Below are 22466 nucleotides of genomic sequence, written 5' to 3'. Positions count from 1 at the left end.
TTTTATGGTGTAGATTGGTTGCATTTTTTAAATGGAGAAGAGAGTGACTTTAGCTTTATTTAAAAAAAAAAAAAAAAAAAATTGACAAATACAGTCACAAATAGCTGATTTAATACAGTTTGAGGCAATGCTTTACCACAGGTAATTCATTCAAGGAAAAAAAAAACATCTATTCAATAAATAAATAAAGCATCAGCACCAGAAAAAAAAGGTCTTTTCATAGATGGGGCTAGAATGGAGATTGGGAAAATTTTATATTTTTCTCTTTATGTATTTTGTTTACTAACTACTGCTAATTCTACTTAGAATTGTTTTTCAGGCTTTATAAATGTAATTTTATTTACTAGGTTAACTAAATTACTGGGTTTATTAACTGACAGGGTTGGCAAGTTTTTGACACATGACGCTTTTTACCGTCATGTCAAAAACCCATAGTTTTGGTAAAATTGTATTTTTATTTGAGTTTATTAATTTTGTAAATTAATTCAAGCGCTTATGTCTTGCCCATCCAGTTCCACATCCATTGAAAGAATCTTCTCGAATTTTGGACTCATCCATACTAAACTCAGAAATCGTCTGGGCAATGAAAAATGAGCAAAATTAGTCACTTGCTATCGTATGCTTTGGCACAGTGACCCCGACTACTGAACATGTAACTTTGTTTGTAATTAAGTTTTGTTTAATGTGCTTTTTCAACTGAATAAAAGTTTAACTTGACAAAATAGCAGTAATTCTTGACTTAGAGTTTGTTAGTAGTTACAAGTTTTTAAATTCTTTTTAGTTCTTGAATTTATTAATAGTTCCAAGCTTTTTTGTTTATTTCTAACAATTAAGAAGTGCAAAATTTTGAATCCTTTGCAAATCAAGCTATAATGAAAAAAGTAAGTATCACTATTTTCAATAAGTATATTACAATATTTCTGTATGAATGTATATCCTTCTATAAGAATACATGTATATAATTGCAATAGCAATCATTTACAACATTCATTTATAAAGGCAATTATGTGAAAATAATATATTGTCCTCTATATGCCATAAATGAAAGAAAACAGTAGGTTTAAGACTGTTTTTACCACCGTCATGGCAAAAACCCAACCCTGTTAACTGATACAGTTTAACTAATCCAAATAGAGCTACAACAAAAAGAATTTTATGGGATGTTAGTTTTTTAAATAAAACATTAAACAAGGAATTGAGATCATTGGTTAAAACAAAATATCATTTTTATTACAATAATTTAAACGAAAGAATATTTCACTGTTTTCATTTTTTTAACACATTGAAAGCAGAATACTGCAGCATAAAACAAAAAATGTAGATAGAACATAGAGAATATTTTTTTCCATAAAAATATTTTAAGAAATGTACTTTTGTTCCACTTAGTTGATGAAAATATGCAAGTTTTTCTTGTTCATAGAGTTTTATTCATAACTCGCAATAAGTACCATCATGTATACACCAATTATTAAGGCTATCACTTCTTTAACTGACTGCCAAAAATTAGTTTCTTCCAGGAGATCAGGAATGACAGAAACAGTTGCAATGTAGATAAAACCACCAGCAGTAAAAGGAAGGATAAGGTTTGTGGCTGCTGCATTCAAACCTCCAGCAAACAAACTGAATGCAGTTCCAGTTAAAGCACCAACTGCTGTAAGCAACTGCAGCATAATAGCCTGAATAATAATAATAAAAAAGATTAATAATCTATTTAAATTTGGAGTCAATTTAATAAAACAATTACTTTAGTATACTTGAGCTTGCAAGTTTTTTTTTTTTTTTTTTTTTCTTTTTTTAAATAAGGGATTATCTGTACATTGAGATATTTCAATGGTTCATGGGGGTGACCTCAGATATGCTAATTACTTCATACTTTCTTTGAATAAATATACCTTTTTTTTAAACAAATTTGGATTTCTGACTCTCAGGTAGCCATGATTTGGAAAGTTTGGTCAGGAAAGTAGTAAAGTACCCTGAATGATTTTGCATATTTCGCCATATCTTGAAAACTTTTTAAGCGAATCGAAATTTTTTTGCCAGGGATGAGATTGGCCAAAAGGCAAAAAAGCTGAATTTTCACGTGAGTAAATCTTACGTGAGTGCAATTATTTCAAAATAAAATCCAGACGATTTAAGATAATAAAGATAATAAATAACTATGTGTTGATATAAAATTGTGTACTAATTTATTAATATATGAATAATTACATTGACACTTAACATTTAGTAAAAAGTAAAATTACAAATTGAAAAAATAAAGTTGGAAATTATATTTTTCTTCAGTCACAAAGGAGTCAATTATCTCTGCCTAGCTTAGCACACTAAACTACTGAGAACATACATTAACATTTCATTTTTTTTTAATAAATACTATTACGTGATTTATAGCAAAAATATCAGTAACAATATTCTCATCTAGTTTCGCTGATGTCGCCTATACATATACCAATAGTTGTCGATAAAAAAAAAAGCGACATTTATAGTACCTAATTCAAGAAAAAAAACTTACTTCTTATAAGAATTGCGATAAAGGATTCACAGTATTGGATTTTGAAATCACGGGAATATGAAACTCCATATTGGATTTCAAAAATGCGAAAATACAAATAATGATGCCTAATTTTTAGATCGCGTAAATACGAATCACAATGCATAATTTCTATATCCCGTGAATACTAATGAAAAGCTTAATTTTTAAATCACGTATAAGTACGAAAATCGATGTTTGTTATTACAGCCGCATAAAATAATCACACGACATTGAATTTTAAACTCGCGTGAATACGATTTTAAAAACACGTAAACTCGAATTGCTACATAGGATTAAAAAAAAAAAGAAGCATAAATATAAATAGCGATATTGGATTTTTAAACCTCGTAAATAAGAACTGCAATGTATAATATTGAAATTGCATAAATAAGAATCGCAATGCACAACTTTTAAATGAGGTAAATAAGAAAAATCACTGTTTGATACTAAAATGCAGCGACATCTGAATTACGAAAATATAAGCTATCTAGCGGGCGGGTAAAAATATGGAAAATCTTATTTTCTACACGTAAAAGTGGAGAAAATAGCTAAAATTATTAACAATGTGGAAGGGTTGGCAGCTACATAGTTTGAATTTTCTGTTTATCTTTGAAAATCGGAAAGAAATATAATTATTCTATTTCAACGGCTGAATTCTCAGAGAAAGCGGAATATTTATTTTAAAAAAAAAAACTTTTAGAGACTCAGAGTTTTTGATAAAAAGGCTGAAATTCGAGAGACAAAAGCGAAAAAGGCGGAAATCCGATAAAAAGCGGAAAAATCTTATCCCTGTTTTGCACACAATTATAAAATTTGTTTGTCCAAAGATAATTCCTTGCAAAAAATAATCTGAATAATTTTGAATTGTAATGTATACAAATTTTTACATAATTTAAAATAATAAAACATTCTAAGGTAAACTACAAGATTTGAACAAAACCAGTTGAACAGTTCAAGAAAAATTGAATTTTAAATATATGGCTTTTTAAAAATTCGATCTTCTTAGGAATTATGCAATTGATTTTGATCGAAATTTTGATTCCCTTGAAAAAATACACAATTCTTCAATTTTGAAATATGTCCGATAATAAAAACTAAAAAAAAAAAAGTTACAGAAGACAAATTGAAGCTTTGTTGATTGTCCAGTGACATTTTTAAAAAAATTTATTTAATAGGTACAATTTATTTTTTTAAAACTTGAAATGGCAAGACATATATATTATTTTACTTCATTGGCAACTTCTAGGATACAAAAGGAATTGTATTAAACATACATTCTAAATATTTTCATGAAAAAGTTTGTGTCAAACCACTTACATCTAAAAACTCTAATTTCTTTTGGAACAGCCCTGTCAAAAATTATGTTATTATAAATACAGTCGAACTTGTTTATAGTGAGAACATATGGACTGAAGAAATTCCAGCAATCTGGTTAAATTAGAGTTTTTCAAAAGGATCTAAAATAAAAGCTATCATAGTTCACAATCAACTAGGAAATGTTTAACAGCTAGCTTTTTCCTGATTTTTTATTTAAATTGAAAAGGGAAAAAAAAAAGAGAATGCCTTGATTGTTTCACTTTGTAATGTTTTATGGCTTTGTTTGAAATGCATGACATAAAAAATTCAGGAGACTCAAATATTTTGTTAGGAACATACAAGAAGACACTTAAGCAACAGGAAGTTGAATGCATCAAATGCCTTGTTCCACATCTTCTCACAGCTATTGTAATAACTCCACAATTTTTTTAAATTTTTAATCCTTCAATGCTCTACAACAGTGGTCCCCAACCTTTTTGTACCTAAGAGCAAATACCAGAATATCGTTCGAATGGCGGGCACCATTTCTTTTTTCAAGATAAACTTATTATTGGTAGACATAAGTAATAATACACACTACATATAGTGCACAAAAATTAAATTTCAAAAATTAATTTAGCATATGAATGCAATTAATATTTTTGTGTAAAATAAATGATTACTAAATTGCATTCAAAACATACGAAGTATAAAAATTATTTATAAAATACAGTGGCACGTGGTGTTTGACACGGCATTTCGCTGACCAGGGCTACATAATTGGGAGAATATGATGCTCTTTTTAAGAATGGAATTTAGTCCTTCAAATATATTTAAGAATTTCTCATGTGATATAATAGTTTTGAGGATAATGTCATCCAATGGAGATCCAAAATTTCTATATCCAATTCTTCTCGCTTTACTTGAAGAAATTCTGAAATGTATGTTGCTATTACGGTTACGTTTATTTGGTTGGTAAAAGGATTAACAAAAAAGTTATCAAAGGCTCGATGATATTAAATTGCTGAAAGCGCTTTTTAAATTGACCTTTAAGCAATTGGAGGTTGATGACAAATGTCAATTTCGATGTCACCTATCAATTTTTTCATGTTTGGAAAATGCACAAGAGACTTCATTTTCAAATGTGATATCCACAAAACTGGCTTAGCTCTGAACGAGTTAACATCCTCTATCATTTTTGCTTTAAGTTTGTCCTTTCCCTGCAGCTCCAAGTTTAAATAATCTAGTTTTTCCCTTATGTCCGTTATGAAAGACAAATCTGCTAGCCAAAGAGGATCTCTTAGTTCTAAAAATGTTTGATTTTTGGTTGCAAGATAATTTTCTATTTCTCCAATTATATGTAGAAATCTATTCAAGTACTTTACCTTTACTGAGCTAGCGTACTTCAGTATGTATTTGCATAGCATTTATTGGGAAAATGGAAAACTGAAATATTTTATTGTTGAGCAGCGGGCGCACCTAGATCGATCGACGGGCGCCATGGTGCCCGCGGGCATAGGGTTGGGGACCCCTGCTCTACAACCTTGTGGCTCAAATGGGTGTCAAAATAATCCATGATAAGACAGGTGAGAGAACTCAGATTGTTATACAATTTTTGAACAACATAAAATAAAGATTTTTTAAAATATTTTAGAATGTAATGAAATTTCTACAGTGTCAGATTTTAAATTTTTAGTTTTTAACGAAAATAATCTTTAAGCAAGTTATAGTTATGAAAAATTATTTCTTGTAAAATTCAAGTTATGCTTGAAATAACAGAGTTTTTACCAAACAATTTCCTTAAAAAAAAAAAAAAATTCCCTGTTTCACAAGAGATTTTATTAAATAAAGGCAGACAGATAATATAAGTTTGACTGCATTTAATAAATTTATAATTGAAGGTTTTTTCAAACCAAAAGCCTTTCTTTTGATTTTAGGCAATACTAGCAAGTGTACAGTTTTATCAAAACTAATTTATATTGCTCATAAGTCAAGTTTGTTTTGATATGGAAATTAATAAAAAATATATTTTAAATGTATTAAAAAATTAAATAATTTAAATGAATACCTTTCGTTTAGTACAGCCTGACTGTATGAGAATTGCAAAGTCACCAATTTCATGTGGAATTTCGTGTAATAAAATGGTCACAGTAGTTACTAATCCTATACTTTGACCCGCAAGATATGAAGCTCCAATAGCTAATCCATCAGTGAAATTGTGCATAAAATCTGCTGCCAGATTTAAATAACCAGCAACCATAATATCTTCTTCATCTATAAAAAAAAAAAGAAAGCTTTGTAGAATAAGAGATTAGTAAAAATAATATTGTAGAATAATAACTCTGGCAGCTAGTTTTTTTAATTCCCATCAAAAAAAGATAGATGGAAAAAAAAATGAAACTAAATTATTGTAATGAGTAAAAAGTGCAACTGAAACCAGTTAAGAATCTTGTACCAAAACATTGTTATTTTAAACTGTATCTGCAACACCTGAAATCATGAGAGTGGCAACTGGGGGTCCAATCCCTTTAGATATTTGGGGAGTCAGAACTCAACATTTTGAGAAAAAAAAAATATTTCTGTTTTATTTTGCAAAAAAAATAATATATATGTTTTTTTGCACAAAAATTTATTATAAAAATAATTATTATATATAAAAAAAGCAAAAATATGTATTAAAAGGAAATAAACCTCAATAAAAAAAAACCACATCAAAAAATAACAAAACAAACATTTACAAAAATAAAATAACATAGAAAACTGTTAATGTCATTTTAACCTTTCTCTCAAAAGAGCAATAAACGATAATCAGATTCATCAAAATGTAAGAGGTAACCGTAAAACACAAAAAATAGTTCAGTCAGAAGAGCAGATGAAAGTTTGGGTTCTTTATAGTAATTTTATTTTGGGTATTTTCCCATATCTTGAAGCGAATAATCAAAAATTCTTTTGAATACAATTATTAAGTTTTTATATTATATTATTTTACTAATTATTTGTTGCATTTTGTTTTTTATTTGATAATAGCTGAAACATTTAGAAATGTAAGGCATAAAACTTTTTTTTTACATAATCTTGAAGTAGTAGTAATCATAAAATATAAAGCTATGAAATGAGTCATATAGTTTATAAGAATTAAAATTTTAAACATATTAAATTTTTTTGAAAAATTCAATGTGCTGGTCTATGCCTCCGGCAGTTTGCTTTCTTTAAGTATACATGAGGCAGACGATTAAGAGGCTGCCCAGAGATAATTTCTTTGATCTTTATTTCTGTGTACGTCAGACAGAGTTTGTAGCACCTTTCACATGCATACTAGAGTAGTAATTACGACTAATATTGTCTGATTTCATTTTCAAGTTCAGATTGTGACTGTTTTATCCAACTATAAAAGTAATTAAAAATTCTAAAAATGTTTCAAAAACAGTAATTATGGGAGAAAATATATCAAGATGCTTAAATTTTTTGTAAGAATGCATTGAATGCTATTGTTAAGAAATAATTTTGATTTAAAAGCATATCTAGTTATTTTTTGTCATATTTTTGTCCTGTGTTCAGAAAAAGACTTTCTTATCAATATGTGTCTTTCGGCACTTATACACTAAAATAACTCTGCATCATGCTCAGCAAATCTAGAATTGCTCACGCAGTTCTTTTTAGATTATTTTGCAAATCCCAGTGGAGTACAAATTTTTGTAAAAGCAGCAAAAAATCAATATATTAGAGTTGATTGATTTCTGATTTTTAACTGAAAAATTTATAACTTGTAAATTGGAAATTCTCAATTGAAAATCCTCCTAAAATTAGCTGCTAATATTAGCTAACAAGTCTTGGTTTTAAGTCTTGGCTAACAAGTCTTTAAGCTTGCAAGTTTAAAATTAATTTGACGCCTCCGTGATTTAAGTTGTTGCAACATTTCACGATGCGGAAACATCCTCTAATAAAGGAAATTCTCATAGATTCAAACTCATGAGGTAAAATCAATAGAGAGATTAATCCTTTTGCTTATGTTTGTTTATAGCAAATTGAAGAATTATTTTTTATTGTTCGGGAAATTTAGAGAACTAGAGTGATTGCGTATGCCGTATTTTAATTTTGTTCTCATCAAAAGGTAGACACACCTCTGATGCCCATAACTCTTATTAAAGGATTTCCGAACATGAAAATATTTTTAACTGTAACATGTTTATATAAAATTTCAAACAGACTATTTTTGGTCTTAATTGAGATCTGTAAACACAGAAGGGATGCAAGTTTTTGACAGTTGACAGTTTTAACCATGGCTTTATCTGTCATGTCAAAAATCACTTTTTGGCATAGTTTTTGACAAGTGTCAAAACCTCTAAATTTTAGTGTAAGGATACTTATTAGTTATTATAAATAAGAAGTATTTATAAATAAACATACATAAAAAATTGAAAGTGATCAATCAATTATATTCTTAAATTATTTTGATATGAAACTCTTTTTGTTTTGACAATTAAAAAAAAAAAAAAAAAGGTTCGAAGCTTTCTATACTCCCAGTTCAATGTTCAGTTTTCTATGAATAAGACAGAAAATCAAAACTATTCTTTCAATTGATGCTGAGGTGCTTAGTCTAGAAAGTAGACATATTAAAGCTATTAAAACACAACTAAAACAACATGTAATTAGGAAATTTATTCTAATAGTTGTACTAAATATTAATAGTACTTTAATAAAATCCTTGAAAAATCATCCCCTAAAATAATTGAAGAAAATCAATAAAATGATTGAAAACATTATTAACTCATTTAAACAAGCATTTATAATTTTCCAATTATAATTTCTAGTATTCAGTGAACTAATTATACATTAATATAATTAACATTAGTTCACTAATATTAGAAATAGTCATATACACATAAGCAGCAGGAGCGATGAAAATTCTCAGAGCCTAATCAAGTTTCTTTTTGGATCCAAAATTTTCACAAACCTTTAGCTTTTTTTTTTAGTACAATAATTTATTCAAAATATTTTTGGAAAATAAAGTTTATATAAGAACAAAATTAATTTGATTTTACATAATTCTTGAATAAACGAGCATATAACAGAAATCAAATATATTGAAATAGTAATAATTTTCTAAATTAAATTAAAGGTCCCACTTATTAACTTAAGGAATTTAAACTAATAAATACACAAATTGACATGTTTTTGAACAAGAAAAAGTTTTCAAAATGACACATTTTTTAACAAAAATTTTGTAGCAGTTTGATTAGACCAAAAATTTTCCCTGAATTTCCCTTAAAGCCTTGTTTGTGCAGTCAGACATACTCTACTCCCTTGAACATAATTAGTAATAAAAAATATTGAGAATCAATAAAAAAAATTTATGTTGAGATCAGACAATTTTTGGGGAAGGAACACTTTAATTTTACTTAATCAAAAAAAAAAAAAAAAAAATCTGCGCTAATTGTAACATAAAAATTTAAAAAATTCTATCAATATCACAGGCAATGCAACCCCTACAATCTTTGAAATATAAAGCTGGACAAAAGTCTCATCCTTATAACCACTTTGATAAGAATGCTTTAGTTTTATAACATACTTTAAGTATGCTTTACCTTCCCTTTATATAATTGGGTATAACTTAATGAGTTATGTCACACTTTATTTTTTCATGCAATTATTCCCATTTTTGAGATGTGGTAACCAGTTTTACAAAAAATAACCATCTCTTTAAAGAGTTGAAGTAATTGTTTTTCTTTCATTAAAGCCCCTTGCCTCATTCTATTTAAATAAAAAATAAATTAAAAATATGACCCAATCTCCTCACAAATGCTTAAATAGATTTTCAGCTGTGCAGCAAATCTATTTTGCAATACTGATTAAAAAGATTTTAGTTAGTTAATAAAAAAATATTTTAGCTAAACATAAAAATATACAAGATTCATTAAACTAGAGACAATAATAAAGTATGAGATAAATAAGGATATTGAAGTTATTTGAACTTTACCGTGATCAGATTTATCAAGCTGAGTATTTGAATCTTCATTTGCTTCATCACTTTTTTCTTTCTTTTCTTCATGAGTACTATCCTTGTCAGAAACTTTCTCTTTAACTTCAGTACTTGCCTCTTTAGGTTTTACAGTTTCTTTAGGTGCGTGTGAATGTGAATGACCATGGCCACCTTTAACTATGCGAATAAACTTTTCTACCATGAGAAACACCAATATGCCACCCAATACTCCTAAGCCAACACTAAGGTCGTGACCATGCACATCAGAATCTCCACTATCTTTTGATTTAGAATGAGAATGTGAATGAGAGTGCGAATGAGGACTTTCATCAGTTAGGGAATGAGCAAGAAGAGCATGTGGAATGAGATGAAGAAATGCATCTCCTAACAGACCACCAGAAGCAAAACTAAGCAAAATTTTCAGAAGATTCTGATGCTCATCGCGTCTGTGAATGGGAATGAAAAATAAAATAAAAAAAGGGAATATACTGATGATAAAGGTGGATCCCATCCCTTGTAACCATAATGATAAATTTGCCTCATCCCTTGGTTTGTGAGGTTTCTTTGAAGGAATGTCTTCTTTAGCTTTTGCAAATTGTTGATTTGCTTGCTGAGAATACTTAAATGATGGTTTCTCATTGTGGTGGTGATGATCGTGTGCATGTACACCATCGTGATGATGACCATGGGAATGTATTTCATCGTGATGCTCGTGGGAATGACCATGATCGTGACTATGAGCAGAAATAAAAATAAATAAGTTTAACAAAATAAGTACACTCATAATTCTTCTCAAAACACACAGAGTCCTCATTTTAAAGCGATTTTTAAGCTCAGTGAGGAAGGGAAAAAGTATATGAATTGACTTGTAATTGTCAGCAAAAATATCAGATCTATAGCATCTCAAAACTAACACCTCATCAAACAAACTGACAAATTTTTTTTGAAGTCCGGTTTCTGGATTTATTTTTTCTGAATGCATAATAGCGTATAGCTCACTTTGAAAAATAATCCGGAATTTCATATCTCAATTTATAGTGAAATTCTAATGAGATTAATAAATAATTAAATATTTTTTGAAGAAATTGTAGTTCTTTTAAAAATTGAAAAGATGTGGTTGTGTTCAATTAACTAGAGGTTACAAGTGATCCCCTTCATATTTTATTTTTCTCAATAACTATAACTTTAATTTCTAAATAAGAAAAAAAAGCGAAACTTTGCGTTTACATGTTTGTAAATAATTTAGAAAGTGTAGATTGGGTGAGTTTTACGAAAATATTGCTCAACTAAGATAAAGTTTTCTCAAATGTAAGAAAATTGCTTCACAGTATTAATATGTAATAATAACGAGATCACTCATAGTCTTTGATGATGAATCTGTGTATATTCAAGATGACTTTTGCTGTCAGTAGTCATAGCGTCTTTTAAAAATTTTTTTCTTTCTATGCATTTTTTCTAAATTTCAATTGTAGTAAAAGTAAATGCATTTAAATTTATATCATTGTATAGAATGGATCTTTTAAACTCAGATTTTATTGACAAAGGATATTGCAACAAAGTTTTAATATGTCATCAGATACTTTACTCCCAATTATTCTATATTTTAAGTAATTTAATTATTTATTAATGTTTGACTTTTGTGGGGAGATTTTCCTAATGTGAACTGTCGCTCCAAATACAATCACCAAATAGTTTTTAAATTGTCAAATGTTTTAAAGAACACACGTAGAGGTTTCAGTTTCTTTAAAATAAATGCAGATTATAAAAAAATGAATTAAAAAATGTATAATGGCCCATAATGTTTTTTATGGGCTATGTGGACACATATGTATTACTTGATGTTTCCAAAGGAATTATTTGATGCTTCTCTGGTTTGTTTCCAAAGGAAAATAAATTTTATCTCAATGATTTTGGATTAAAATTTAATCTGCTGATTCTGATTGTTAATAAGGTTTGATTTTAAGTTTTTGTGGAAATTTTTTTTTAATAGGCAATAGCTCATTTTAGTAACAAATTCAAAATGTAATTTAAATCATAGGTAATATTTCAATAAATATTTCACTAATAAGTTCAAAAATGTAATTTTGGATTAATAAAAAATTTTAGTTCTCTTTTGTTCTTAAATATCTGCTTAGAATACTAGACACTTCTATACAACCCACATTATCCATTTGTTGTTGCATCTTTCAGATCGTTTCTTAATCTATACCTGACAACTGTTTTTTATTTCTCAGTTTCTTATTGCCTAGAGCAAGCAAAGCTTACATAATTATCAGGATATGGAAATGAAGGGCAATATTGATAATGTTTATGAATGTAATTTCTGTTTTATATTCACTTAATTGACACAGTAGTACAACAGCTGAAGTATGTTGATATTGTTGCATTTAGAAAATAGTTATTTAATTTTTTGCTTTGCCAATTTAGAATTCTGTATAAAATAGGGAATTTATTTTTGAAAGTAAAAAATATTATCTCTCTCTCTCTCTTTATATATATATATATATATGTCGAATTTGAGTGTAATAGTGTAATATTTGAACAGATTGCAGCAGCCATCATCATGTAATACTTGAAGAAATTTCATCATCCACTTCCTCATTGAACTGTGCTAGCGAGAGTCCCGCAGCGAATCCAGGCTGGAAAAGTCCCAAATTTATTATTAATTCTTAATTTTTTATCATAGAACAATCTAATTTCACTTTCAATTCGGCGATCAATCGAGAAGGCAGCTCTCACCAATCATGTCACTGTTAAACCTATTTCCTTTTTTATCTATTAAGTGTTAAGTTTGATTATTAAATTATTGTTGTTATTCCCTCTTATGCTCCACAAAATCCTACATATATATGTATAAGGATTAACATTTTGTCCGGAAGGAACCTATTTCAGAACACATAAAAAAAGTGGAAATACACTGTTAAAAACAAAGTGAAATGGAAGAAGCTATAAATGTCCTCATTTCAATTGCTGAGTACTGTATATTATAATAGTAACTAAAATTTAAACAAATCAAATTAATGTAGTACTATAAAATTAAACATTTCCTTCATTTTCTTTTTAAAAAATTGCTACTTTCAAGTAACTTAATTTAGTTTCACACAGAATTTTAAAATCTATATTTATTATTATTTAAACTAAATAGTAACAATAAATTGTTTAAAAAATTATTTTAATATTTGATATTTCTTTTTAAGTTTGGTTGGAAGAAACATTTCTTCTTGGGCAGTTATTTTTTCACTGTAAAAGGAACTTGCCATTCTTATATATATATATATATATATATATATATATATATATATATATATATATATATATATATATATATATATATATATATATATATATATATTTGTAATGTTATATCAAATTCACATCCAAAGAAACTTTTTCGAAAAACTATTAATTTAATAGAAATGACTGCAGCAGACAATGCTTTGGTGATAAAATCTTCTTTAAGGAAAAGCAATTACGCTATTGCTTTTAGTTTTTTATTTCATAAAATTTTAATATTATAAATCATATTTAAAAAAATATATACATAGACTTATTTAAAATGAATAATTTCTGTTATATGGAATGATATATCTAGATTTATGTATTTAAACTAAAATTTAAAGCAATTGTAAATTAAATAATCATTGAGTAGTAAATTAAATAAGTATTAGTCATTAAATTTAAAAATATCTGGCACTTATTTTGGTTTTAAAAACAGAAATTAGAGTAGCTATACCTGTTTCTATAACCCTTGAGGACAATTTTAAAAAGGGAGAGTGACAATTTTCAATAAATAAACTATTAAATAACCAATTTACATATATTATGCCTATACGTATTGCCAAGTAATGCTGACATAAAATATATTAATTCTGTGTAGTAATTTTGTTTTCATTTCATTTGCAGAAGGGAATCAGCTATGTCCATTAAAGGGGCTGATTGGAAGGTTCAGGTAACATGTTTGAAAATTCTATAGAAATGGTTGAGGAATAAAACTGAAAGTAAATACACTTTTTGTTTCTTTGCTTGATTGTTGTCTTACCTTTCACTAAAAAAGTTAAGTGTTTTAAAAGATTGTATGAATAAAATATTTTATTTCCTTAAAAAAAAATGTGAACTATATGTTTTTGTTTATTTACATTTTATAAAAGCGGATTTTTGTTTTAAACAAATTTCTATAAAGCATGGTTGGTCTTAAAGCAAGGTCCATCAATAATCTATCATTTTTTTGTGTTATATATCTTTGCTCAGGCTTTGTTATCTTTACTTAGGCTTTACTTTACTTTGGATTATATATCTTTACTTTCATTATACAGACAGTTATACAAATTTCTCTTTGGGAAATTCTGTTCTTAGATTGTATGAATTTACAAACTTTTTATATCCAAATTATTTGCATTATCATTTGAATTAATTTATGGGAAACTAAATTCTAACTGTACAATTGTAACTCATTTATAAATTGCCAAAAATGAGTTAGAATATCTTTTAAACATCCATATGCACTCAAAAAATATTTAAAAATATAAGAACATAAAAATCGTGTTAGATTTTTAATTAAAGGGTTAGTGATTTAAAGAAATATTAATGAATTCTTCTCATGGACTCCTTATCATAAGAAGCATAAATTTATTCATATTTTGCAAATAATAAAGTTAACTCAGTATTGTTCTAATCAAGTGCTTTTTATATTTTTATTTATTTAGAATCAATAAATGTTATCAAAAATTTATCTTTTTATTGTAATGTGGTGGTGGAATTTTGAAATCTATTGCAATAAATAAACAATATGTAAATTTTTGTAATTTTTGCATAAAAAATTGATTTTGATGTAAAAACTTTCATTTTTATTTTAATTATTTCGAAATATGCATATTTTCAGGTAGTTTGTTAGAAAGTTATGCACTTAATTAATAGTAAGTGATCAAAATAATTTATTTATGTTAAGAAATAAGTTATTTTTATTTTGTTTGCAGGGATGATTTTCTATCATTAATGTGACTGAATAGAAGTTATCTGCTTAAATTTCAATTTTTTCTTGAAATACTGAGAGAAATGCTAGTGAAAGTAAGATTTTATGTTAATTTTTTCATTTTCTTTTAATTTATTACTTTGATCTATTTGTTTGTAACTTAAGTCCAGTTCTATTTGACTTCTTTGAAATAATATTTCCACCTTCTTTAATAAGACTTTTCCTTAGAAAATGTTGCATAATTAATGCTTAGCAATACAAATATTTTTTGTAATTTTGTTTAAACAATCTATTCAAAAATTACATTATGATATGTTAAGAATGGCCTACTCATTCCACTTATTAAATGCACATTCTGCATTTTAGTAACAGCATTTTCATTCATATGAAATAAATATGAGGAATTAAACTTGTTGCTTTATAACAAGTTGTAAATTGCGAGAATTTTAAATTTATATTGCAAAGGGGTTGCTCAGATGGGGCTATAAGAAATTATATATTTTAAACTTAAATATGTTTCTTTAAATTATTGTTAGTAAACAATCTATTTCTAAAAAAGGAAATAAATAATATTGTGCCCTACAAAAGAGGCATTATGTTTATATCTGAAACAAATTAGCTAACATTTATGTTATACATGAAATTCTCTTTATCAACCAGCTTTTATTGAAAATTGTATGCAATAGAATCTCAATTGATCATTTTTCATGGTACTATTTATTTAAAGATATAGACATGGGAAAACAAAAAATGTGGCTCTACATAAAATATCAAACAAGGATTTGAAATTATGTGTGATGTAACAAAAAAGAAATAGACTTGTAAATTTATAAAACTTACAATAAGTTAAAAATTATAATAAAATTACTTACTTATTGCAAACATATTTACAATGAATAAACTCATTTATTAATTTAATATATACAGTGACCACCACTAATTAAATTTCCGATTTATGAAATAATTCGTTTTTTAAAATAAATCAGCAAGATCTGAATCATTATAATATCAAAATAGGTTAAAATCAACTTTTAATAGAATAATTATTGTTGTTTTGTAAAATTAAATGTTATGAATGTCTTTGTTTTAAAAATGACAAAAGTCGTACATTTTCGTATTGGAATATTTAAAATATTCTTTCTTTTTAAATTCTGAAAGACTTTTAGTATATGGATGACTTATTCTCACTAACAAAAAGGAACAACGTTACAGGTGTGGTTTGCTTTCTTTGATGTTATTAAAGAGTCTGAGTTAGAATGAAACAGAGAAGGGTGATTTAAAAGATTCTAATTGTAAAATCTGTAAACTGGTTATGAGTTATTGATTACTAGCAAAATCAGCTGCTTTATAAATAGATAAATAGAATACTTGCTGCATTAAAAAATTAGATACGTTCTTAGAACAAATGTAATTTTTATGTGCAGCAGGTTCTGGATTCTGAAATTTTTTTGAACCCTATCTTTTCTTTTCAGTTCCAAAAATAAATTTTTGACATATGTAATTGTTTTAAATTGTTATTGTTATGTATTTGTTTGCTGTTCATTTTTTTGTAAATTGGTGTGAATACATAAAGTCCCTCATTATTTTGAAGTCTTTGAGGCTTTTTACAAATGTTGGCAATAGCTGTGGTTACTTTTTTGCCATCTTTATTCGCATCACTTTGCTCTTCTTTAGCCTTTGCAACTATTTAACGAACCATCAATACCACAAGTCTTAACGTTTTCATCAACTAATTCATAAGCATCAAACATGATGTTCAAGGCGTTTTTTCCGAGCTGTAACAACCACAACCTTTATGACCCCTTAGCAAACAACTATTTGTTACAGGAGTACTTTGTTTTTTTTTAACTGTATCAAAAATAGTATAGGTATCAGAGCTAATCTTTACATTAAGGAATTAAATATTTTCCACAATTAAGCTTGGTATATATCATATATTATTTTATGTTTGTTTTATTTTAATTTTATAAATTAATGTTTTAAATCTGCTAAAAAAATGTGTATTTTAGTAATTATTCTTATTATTTCTTTCCAGAAACTCTGTTCCTGATTTTTATTGTATAAAGAAAAGTATCTGAGAAAAAACAACAGAAAAATGGATTTGGATTTCCTTTCTAGTATGGTAGATGAGGTGTCATTAGAAGGATTAGATGGAATAACCTTGACAATGTTGTGGAAACGTCTAGAAGACCGTCCTCATTTTCCTATTGCTTTAGATGAAGACTCTAAAGCTTTTCTCTGGGAATGTATTGCAGTTCATAAAGAAATTGAATTTTATGAGCTACCTGAACCCAGAGAATTTGTACCACCATATAATCGCTATGCAAATATTGATGAGGAGCTGGGTATAGTTATTGAACCTGTTGAAAAACTTAAGGATTCATACTTTCCTATTGTTCCTATTAAAGATGGTGAAATTAGAGGATCCTGTGCAACTTATAAAACCAGAAAATGCATCACATCAGCTGTTAGAAATGATGAGCATTTATTGTTATCATTTACTCAAGTTTATGAAAAGTGGGGAGAAAATTTTGTGTTGGTTTCATCACCTAAAGCAAGACTGCTTGCCTTAATTGGTACAGAATCTAATCCTCTTTTGGATTTTACACTTGAAGCTTATTGCTTACTTGAAAGAATTGGTCGCTCTCGCTATTTAGGTGAAGTAACTCAAGGTGATGATGGTCTTCTGTCTTTGAAGACTTCATTCTGTAAGCAACTGCATTACTATAGGAAGAAGCTTTCTAATAAGGGCCTTATAACAAAACAAATTCATTACTTGAAAAATAAAAGAGGAACAACATCAAATGGCTGTCTTCTACACCTCACTCGTTTTTATGTAGAGCGCAAAACAAAAATGGAGTGCTTCATGAAAGCTTTATGTGATTTATTAAAAGAGAAGCCCAAGAATCGTGAGACATGCACAGTGGCTCGGCAAGAGTTAGGTATAAGGAAAAATACATTTAAAAAGTTGTTTTATCGCCCTGTACAAAAATGGATACAAATTACTGACTTGCCCCATTCTGAGTTTTACCCAGATGCACCTTATAAAGAAAATTATACAACAAATGGTACTCCAAGAACTGTTAAAGTTGTTCAACTTATTAAACATTATGATGAAGAAGAAAAAGATGATGATAATGAAGAGCAGGAAAACAGGAAAGATGCAGCTCTACCACTTAACATATATTTTGATTACTCGAAAGTTTATCATGGTTATCCCTTTATACAGCAAATATATGACCTCATTAAAAAAGCTGGTCCTGATGGTATTAGTTCAGCTGATCTGGGGAGGATAATGACTCTTCCTCGTTTGGATATCCGTAATTTATTGCGAGTTTTAATGAAAAAGAATAATGTAATCAGCATGCTGGTAGATAGAGGGCGACAGAAAGTCACTCAATACATAGCTAAAATATATGAAAAAGAAAACGAACTTTATAATATTGTGAAAGAACATGAAAAGTCTAATAATGAGACTCACTCAAACGAAAAAACTTCTTCAACTAAACGAAAAGATACCGAGGAAGTTGCTAGTCCACCACCTAAGAAGAAAGTTAGGTTTGATGATGAGATCCAAGATGAGGCTTCCAAAAAAGAAAAGGATGATTCATCTCAAGCGACTGATTTTCAGAATATTGTTTCACAAGTTCTTGAACTTCACAATTCTGAGCTTTTTAGTGGTAGATCACCAAAAGTTATAAGCATCTTAGAAAAGCCACCAGTTCCTTGCCCTAGTTCTAGTGCAACTCAGTTGACTTATAAAAAATTGAAACGCAGCAATACCATCCTTGATTATTTGAAAGAAGTGAAGTTCTCAACTGTGGGTGAGTTGCAAAAAGAACTGAGAAGACGAGAAAAGGATAGTGAACATCAGTTATGTAAACGCTCTACCGCAAGACTTGTTCATGGCTTGGCTAATTCAAAGAAGGTAAAAATATTTAAAGTTGTTTTAAAATTGGAAGACAAGCGAACTAATCTTGAGTTCATATGTGATAATTCAGTGGAACCCACTGATCAATGTATTCAGGTTGCTATTGAACAGGCAAAATTTAAATACTTCTGCGTAAATAAGGATAAGGAGAAAAGTAAAGAAAAAAGTCAGTTTGAAGCATCTGCAAAATCTGGAAAGGAAAACATTCCTGAAAAAGAAAAATTTCATACTAAACCAGGGCCTAATCAAACTTTCTCAACCGTAAATCATCCAAAATTTGTTAGAGCTAGAATTTTACATGAGTTTTTATATTACCTCGTTTATGATCACAAGGGACCTATTTTAAAAAACGATGAACAGTGTGTATATCATGACAGCTTGACTTTTAAGAGATTTCTACCACCTTTGCCTGACCTTACAGATGAGAAAAAACAAGGTTGGTGTTTTCTTGCTGATATATATTTGAGAATTCCTTTATCTGTATTTATGAAAGTTGTTACAATAGGTTATCCTATTCCTAACATTAAAGAATACTTAGAAGACGAGGAAAAACAGCACTATCTCATCAAGTATTTACCTCAAGATTTGCGTAATTCTTTGCTCAACAATAGAAGATTTTTGTTTTCAACACATGATGTTATAAAAAATTTGTGTTATATGGGCTTAGTTTCAATGGGCCCTCAAATAGGAAAACAAAAAGATCAAGCGTTTTTATATGTGCATAAAAATGCTTCACTTAAAGATACAACTGTATCTAGCCCAGGCTACCTTTACATTCAAACAAATTTAGAATATGAAACCAAACAATATACATTCAAATCCTTAACAGATGTTGAAAACTTCTGGCTAGATTTAGAAAGTATTTGCTTTCGCACACAGTTAGGAAGATATAATTCTGCAACTGGAAAAACCTTTTCTCTCACTGAAGCGGCTTACAAACCTGAATTGAAGAAATGCGTAGATAGTAAGAAGTTTGAAGATATTGTGGATTCTGGGCAGATTCCAGGAGATGGTCTTGGAGCCGGTGGTTATGATTCTGCATTATTTATGCATATAAAACGCAATTGGGTATCTTCTACTATGAAAAAGTCTTTGGAAATTAAATCCAAAAGTGATTCTCAAGAAATTCCACGGAAATACACATTGCAGCACTTACTAAAAACTAAAAATGCTCCAAAACCTGAGAACAGATCAAGACTACAGAGATTAACAAAACCAACCCTTTCTATTAAAAAAGAAAAGCAAATTCAAAACAAATCCCCTCAGCGAAAGCCTGCAGCGGTTCCCTATGTATCGAAAAGGCAAAGAACAATAATTAGAACAATCAATAAAAGAACTACTCGAAAGCGTTTACCTTACTATGATGAAGTTGATAAAGAAGCTATGAAAAAAATGAAGAAATCCCGTTGTGAGTGGTGTGCTCAAGAAGATAGCTTCTTACTTTTATGCAAAGTTGCCTCATTATTCTTGGACCCTTTGTACAGCAAAAATCTTGTTGTTCCTTATACTGTAGTGAGAGATTTGTTGTATGAACACTTACCTGAAATATCAGAAGCTAAGAGTTCTCGTGCTTGTCAAAGACGAGTGAGATACATGATGTTGAATCCAGCTACTGTTAGTAACGTCGCAGTTTATCTTGGTGAGGCTAATCAAGATGAAGAGTTGGTTAGAGAGTTTAATGTGGTTAAACCTCCAAAAACAAACGTAGAAGTATGGAAAGAAATGTATACACGATTGTTAAATAAATTATTAACAAAATTCACTTTGCCCCCTGCTGACCGATGTAAGAATATAACTCTCCCAAATAGTTTAGAAGAGTTAAATGAAAGATATAAAATAACTTACTCTAGAGATATTCTACACCAAGAACAAATACATCGTGATCCCAAAACTATATCTGACATAAAAACGTTTGTTTTAAGTTCTCTTGTTCTTTCAGTTATGTCTATTTCAAAAAATAATTCTCTCTGGAAATACATGTTGCTTCAGCTTTATAAATCTTACCCATCAAGTTTTTTGCAATCAGTTATTGCAAACCTCAGACGCAACAAAATTATTGCCATTAAAAAAACACACCATACTGTTGATGCACAACGTATTAACTCTCATACTCCATACAAATTTTCTGTAATATATGAAAATGCTTTATTGACGAAATTTCCTATTAAAATGTTTCAAGAAGCACATAATCTGTTGGAGAATTTTTCTAAGATTAATCCAGAAACTGGAGTGGAGTTGAAAGGTGATGTGCCACCTGGCTATGCATCAGCTGTTCTTTCTCTTGCTGCACTACAACAGTTATCGATTCATACCGAAATACCTGAGCATATAATTTTGTTTGACACATCTTTAAGCCAGGAGGCACGGTCCAGTATTGTGGAACGCATTATTCATACTTTGAGTGACAAAGAGTCAGTTGAATTATCTAAAATCTTAAACAATGAGTCGACATCTTTTTCAAAAAACGTGAAATCAGACTCCCATATTGAACAAGTGAAATGTTCACCTGAAGATCAGGCTTCTGATGAAGATTCTAATGTCGGTCAATCAGTCCCCCGAACTTCAAATGCTTCTAGATATGCTTTATATCTCTTAAGGCAAGAAAAGGCACAACCGCCAATTGAACGAACTCAACATTCTCAAGACTACATTGTTTTAAACTCTTGTAGATTGTTTTGCCAAATGAGAGTAGATAGCAATGTTGTTTTGTCTTTAAATCCACCAGAAGTTCTTGAACAGACCCCACATGATTCCACAAAAACTATTCAGTCTCATATACTGTCTTATGATAAAACTCATCTAACAGAGGATCAGACTAAAGAGATTTTGGAACTACTTACATTTTACATACCACCTTCTGCTTTAGCTATTAATGAAGAAACTTGTTATGACTCGTTGAATATTTTGTACAAGGATTATTCACAGCAAACCTTACAAGATGCTAAAACTATTTTCCATTCCATTAATCAAGCTGGTGTAAAAGGAGTGGTTGAAAGATCTATCTGGGAAGAATTCGGTGAGCTTCAAGGTGATATATCATGGAGGGATCATCTTAAATTACTTCGCAAAGCATTTCTTGTCATTCGTACAGGCATCATGGCATTTACGTATGTGTCTATTTTCCATGCTGAAATATGGCTTTTAGAATCTTGTTTATGGTCAGAACAATTTGAACGAAACCGATGTGATGTTTGTGCTGTTGATTATAAAAATGTTACTTCAGATCAGGATCAACTTTGTAATCACGAACAATCAGCTACTTACTTTGATTCCTGTGAGAAAGTTTATTTTACTCCTAGAAGTTGGAGAAATCCTGATGGGACTTTAAACAAAACTGTGTTTTTTGAATTACTCAATACTGTGTTAAGTCATATCATCAGTACTCCTTCTGTATCTGTGAAAGATGTTTGTGAAAGATTTGTCCTGACAATGCAACCAGTGCAAGTTTTGGAATTGATAGAAATATTAGAAAAAGCTAAATGTATTTACAGATATTATTATAAACCTGCAAAGAAAAGTTCTTTGTTTTCCAAACCTCAAGTTGCTTATGTAACAGAAAATCCTGGTCCTGACTGTATTGATCACCTTGAAAATTTTCCAGATGCTATTTGTAAAATTTCTAAACTGTTTGATTCTTTATAGAGATCCTTATCATTTTTATTTGTTATTATGCTTATGGCAGTTATATTTGGAAAATATTGTATTTGAATATTTCATACTTTGTAATTGTTAGATTCATTAAATATTTTGTAATTATTAA

At 28.8% G+C, this 22466-nt stretch overlaps 2 protein-coding genes across 7 annotated transcripts; one reads left to right on the top strand and one right to left on the bottom strand.

The window, feature by feature from the left end:
* Positions 1 to 1208: 1208 nt before the first annotated feature.
* LOC107454519 (zinc transporter Slc39a7) lies at positions 1209 to 10768 on the bottom strand. The gene is made up of 3 exons (XM_016071737.4): positions 9804 to 10768; positions 5895 to 6100; positions 1209 to 1676 (listed from the first exon to the last, which is right to left on the bottom strand). The coding sequence occupies exons 1-3, from the start codon at positions 10618 to 10620 to the stop codon at positions 1425 to 1427; spliced, it is 1275 nt and encodes a 424-aa protein (XP_015927223.2). The 5' UTR covers positions 10621 to 10768; the 3' UTR covers positions 1209 to 1424.
* A 209-nt stretch (positions 10769 to 10977) lies between these two features.
* Positions 10978 to 22466, top strand: LOC107454518 (general transcription factor 3C polypeptide 1). 6 transcript variants are annotated; one of them, XM_043042771.3, is made up of 4 exons: positions 10978 to 11066; positions 13710 to 13804; positions 14780 to 14870; positions 16811 to 22466. In XM_043042771.3, exon 4 carries the CDS (start codon positions 16871 to 16873, stop codon positions 22346 to 22348), a length of 5478 nt encoding a protein of 1825 aa, XP_042898705.2. In that variant the 5' UTR covers positions 10978 to 11066; positions 13710 to 13804; positions 14780 to 14870; positions 16811 to 16870; the 3' UTR covers positions 22349 to 22466. The 6 variants fall into 6 exon arrangements, with proteins under 6 accessions (XP_042898705.2, XP_042898938.2, XP_042898674.2 ...); XM_043043004.3 differs by having other exon boundaries at positions 10990 to 11114; positions 13710 to 13755; XM_043042740.3 differs by having other exon boundaries at positions 10990 to 11114.

The sequence above is a fragment of the Parasteatoda tepidariorum genome, chromosome 3, assembly GCF_982258835.1.
Source record: "Parasteatoda tepidariorum strain Cologne lab strain chromosome 3, Ptep-v5.0, whole genome shotgun sequence".
NCBI lineage: Eukaryota > Metazoa > Arthropoda > Arachnida > Araneae > Theridiidae > Parasteatoda > Parasteatoda tepidariorum.
This window is presented reverse-complemented; position numbering and strand designations above follow the sequence as displayed.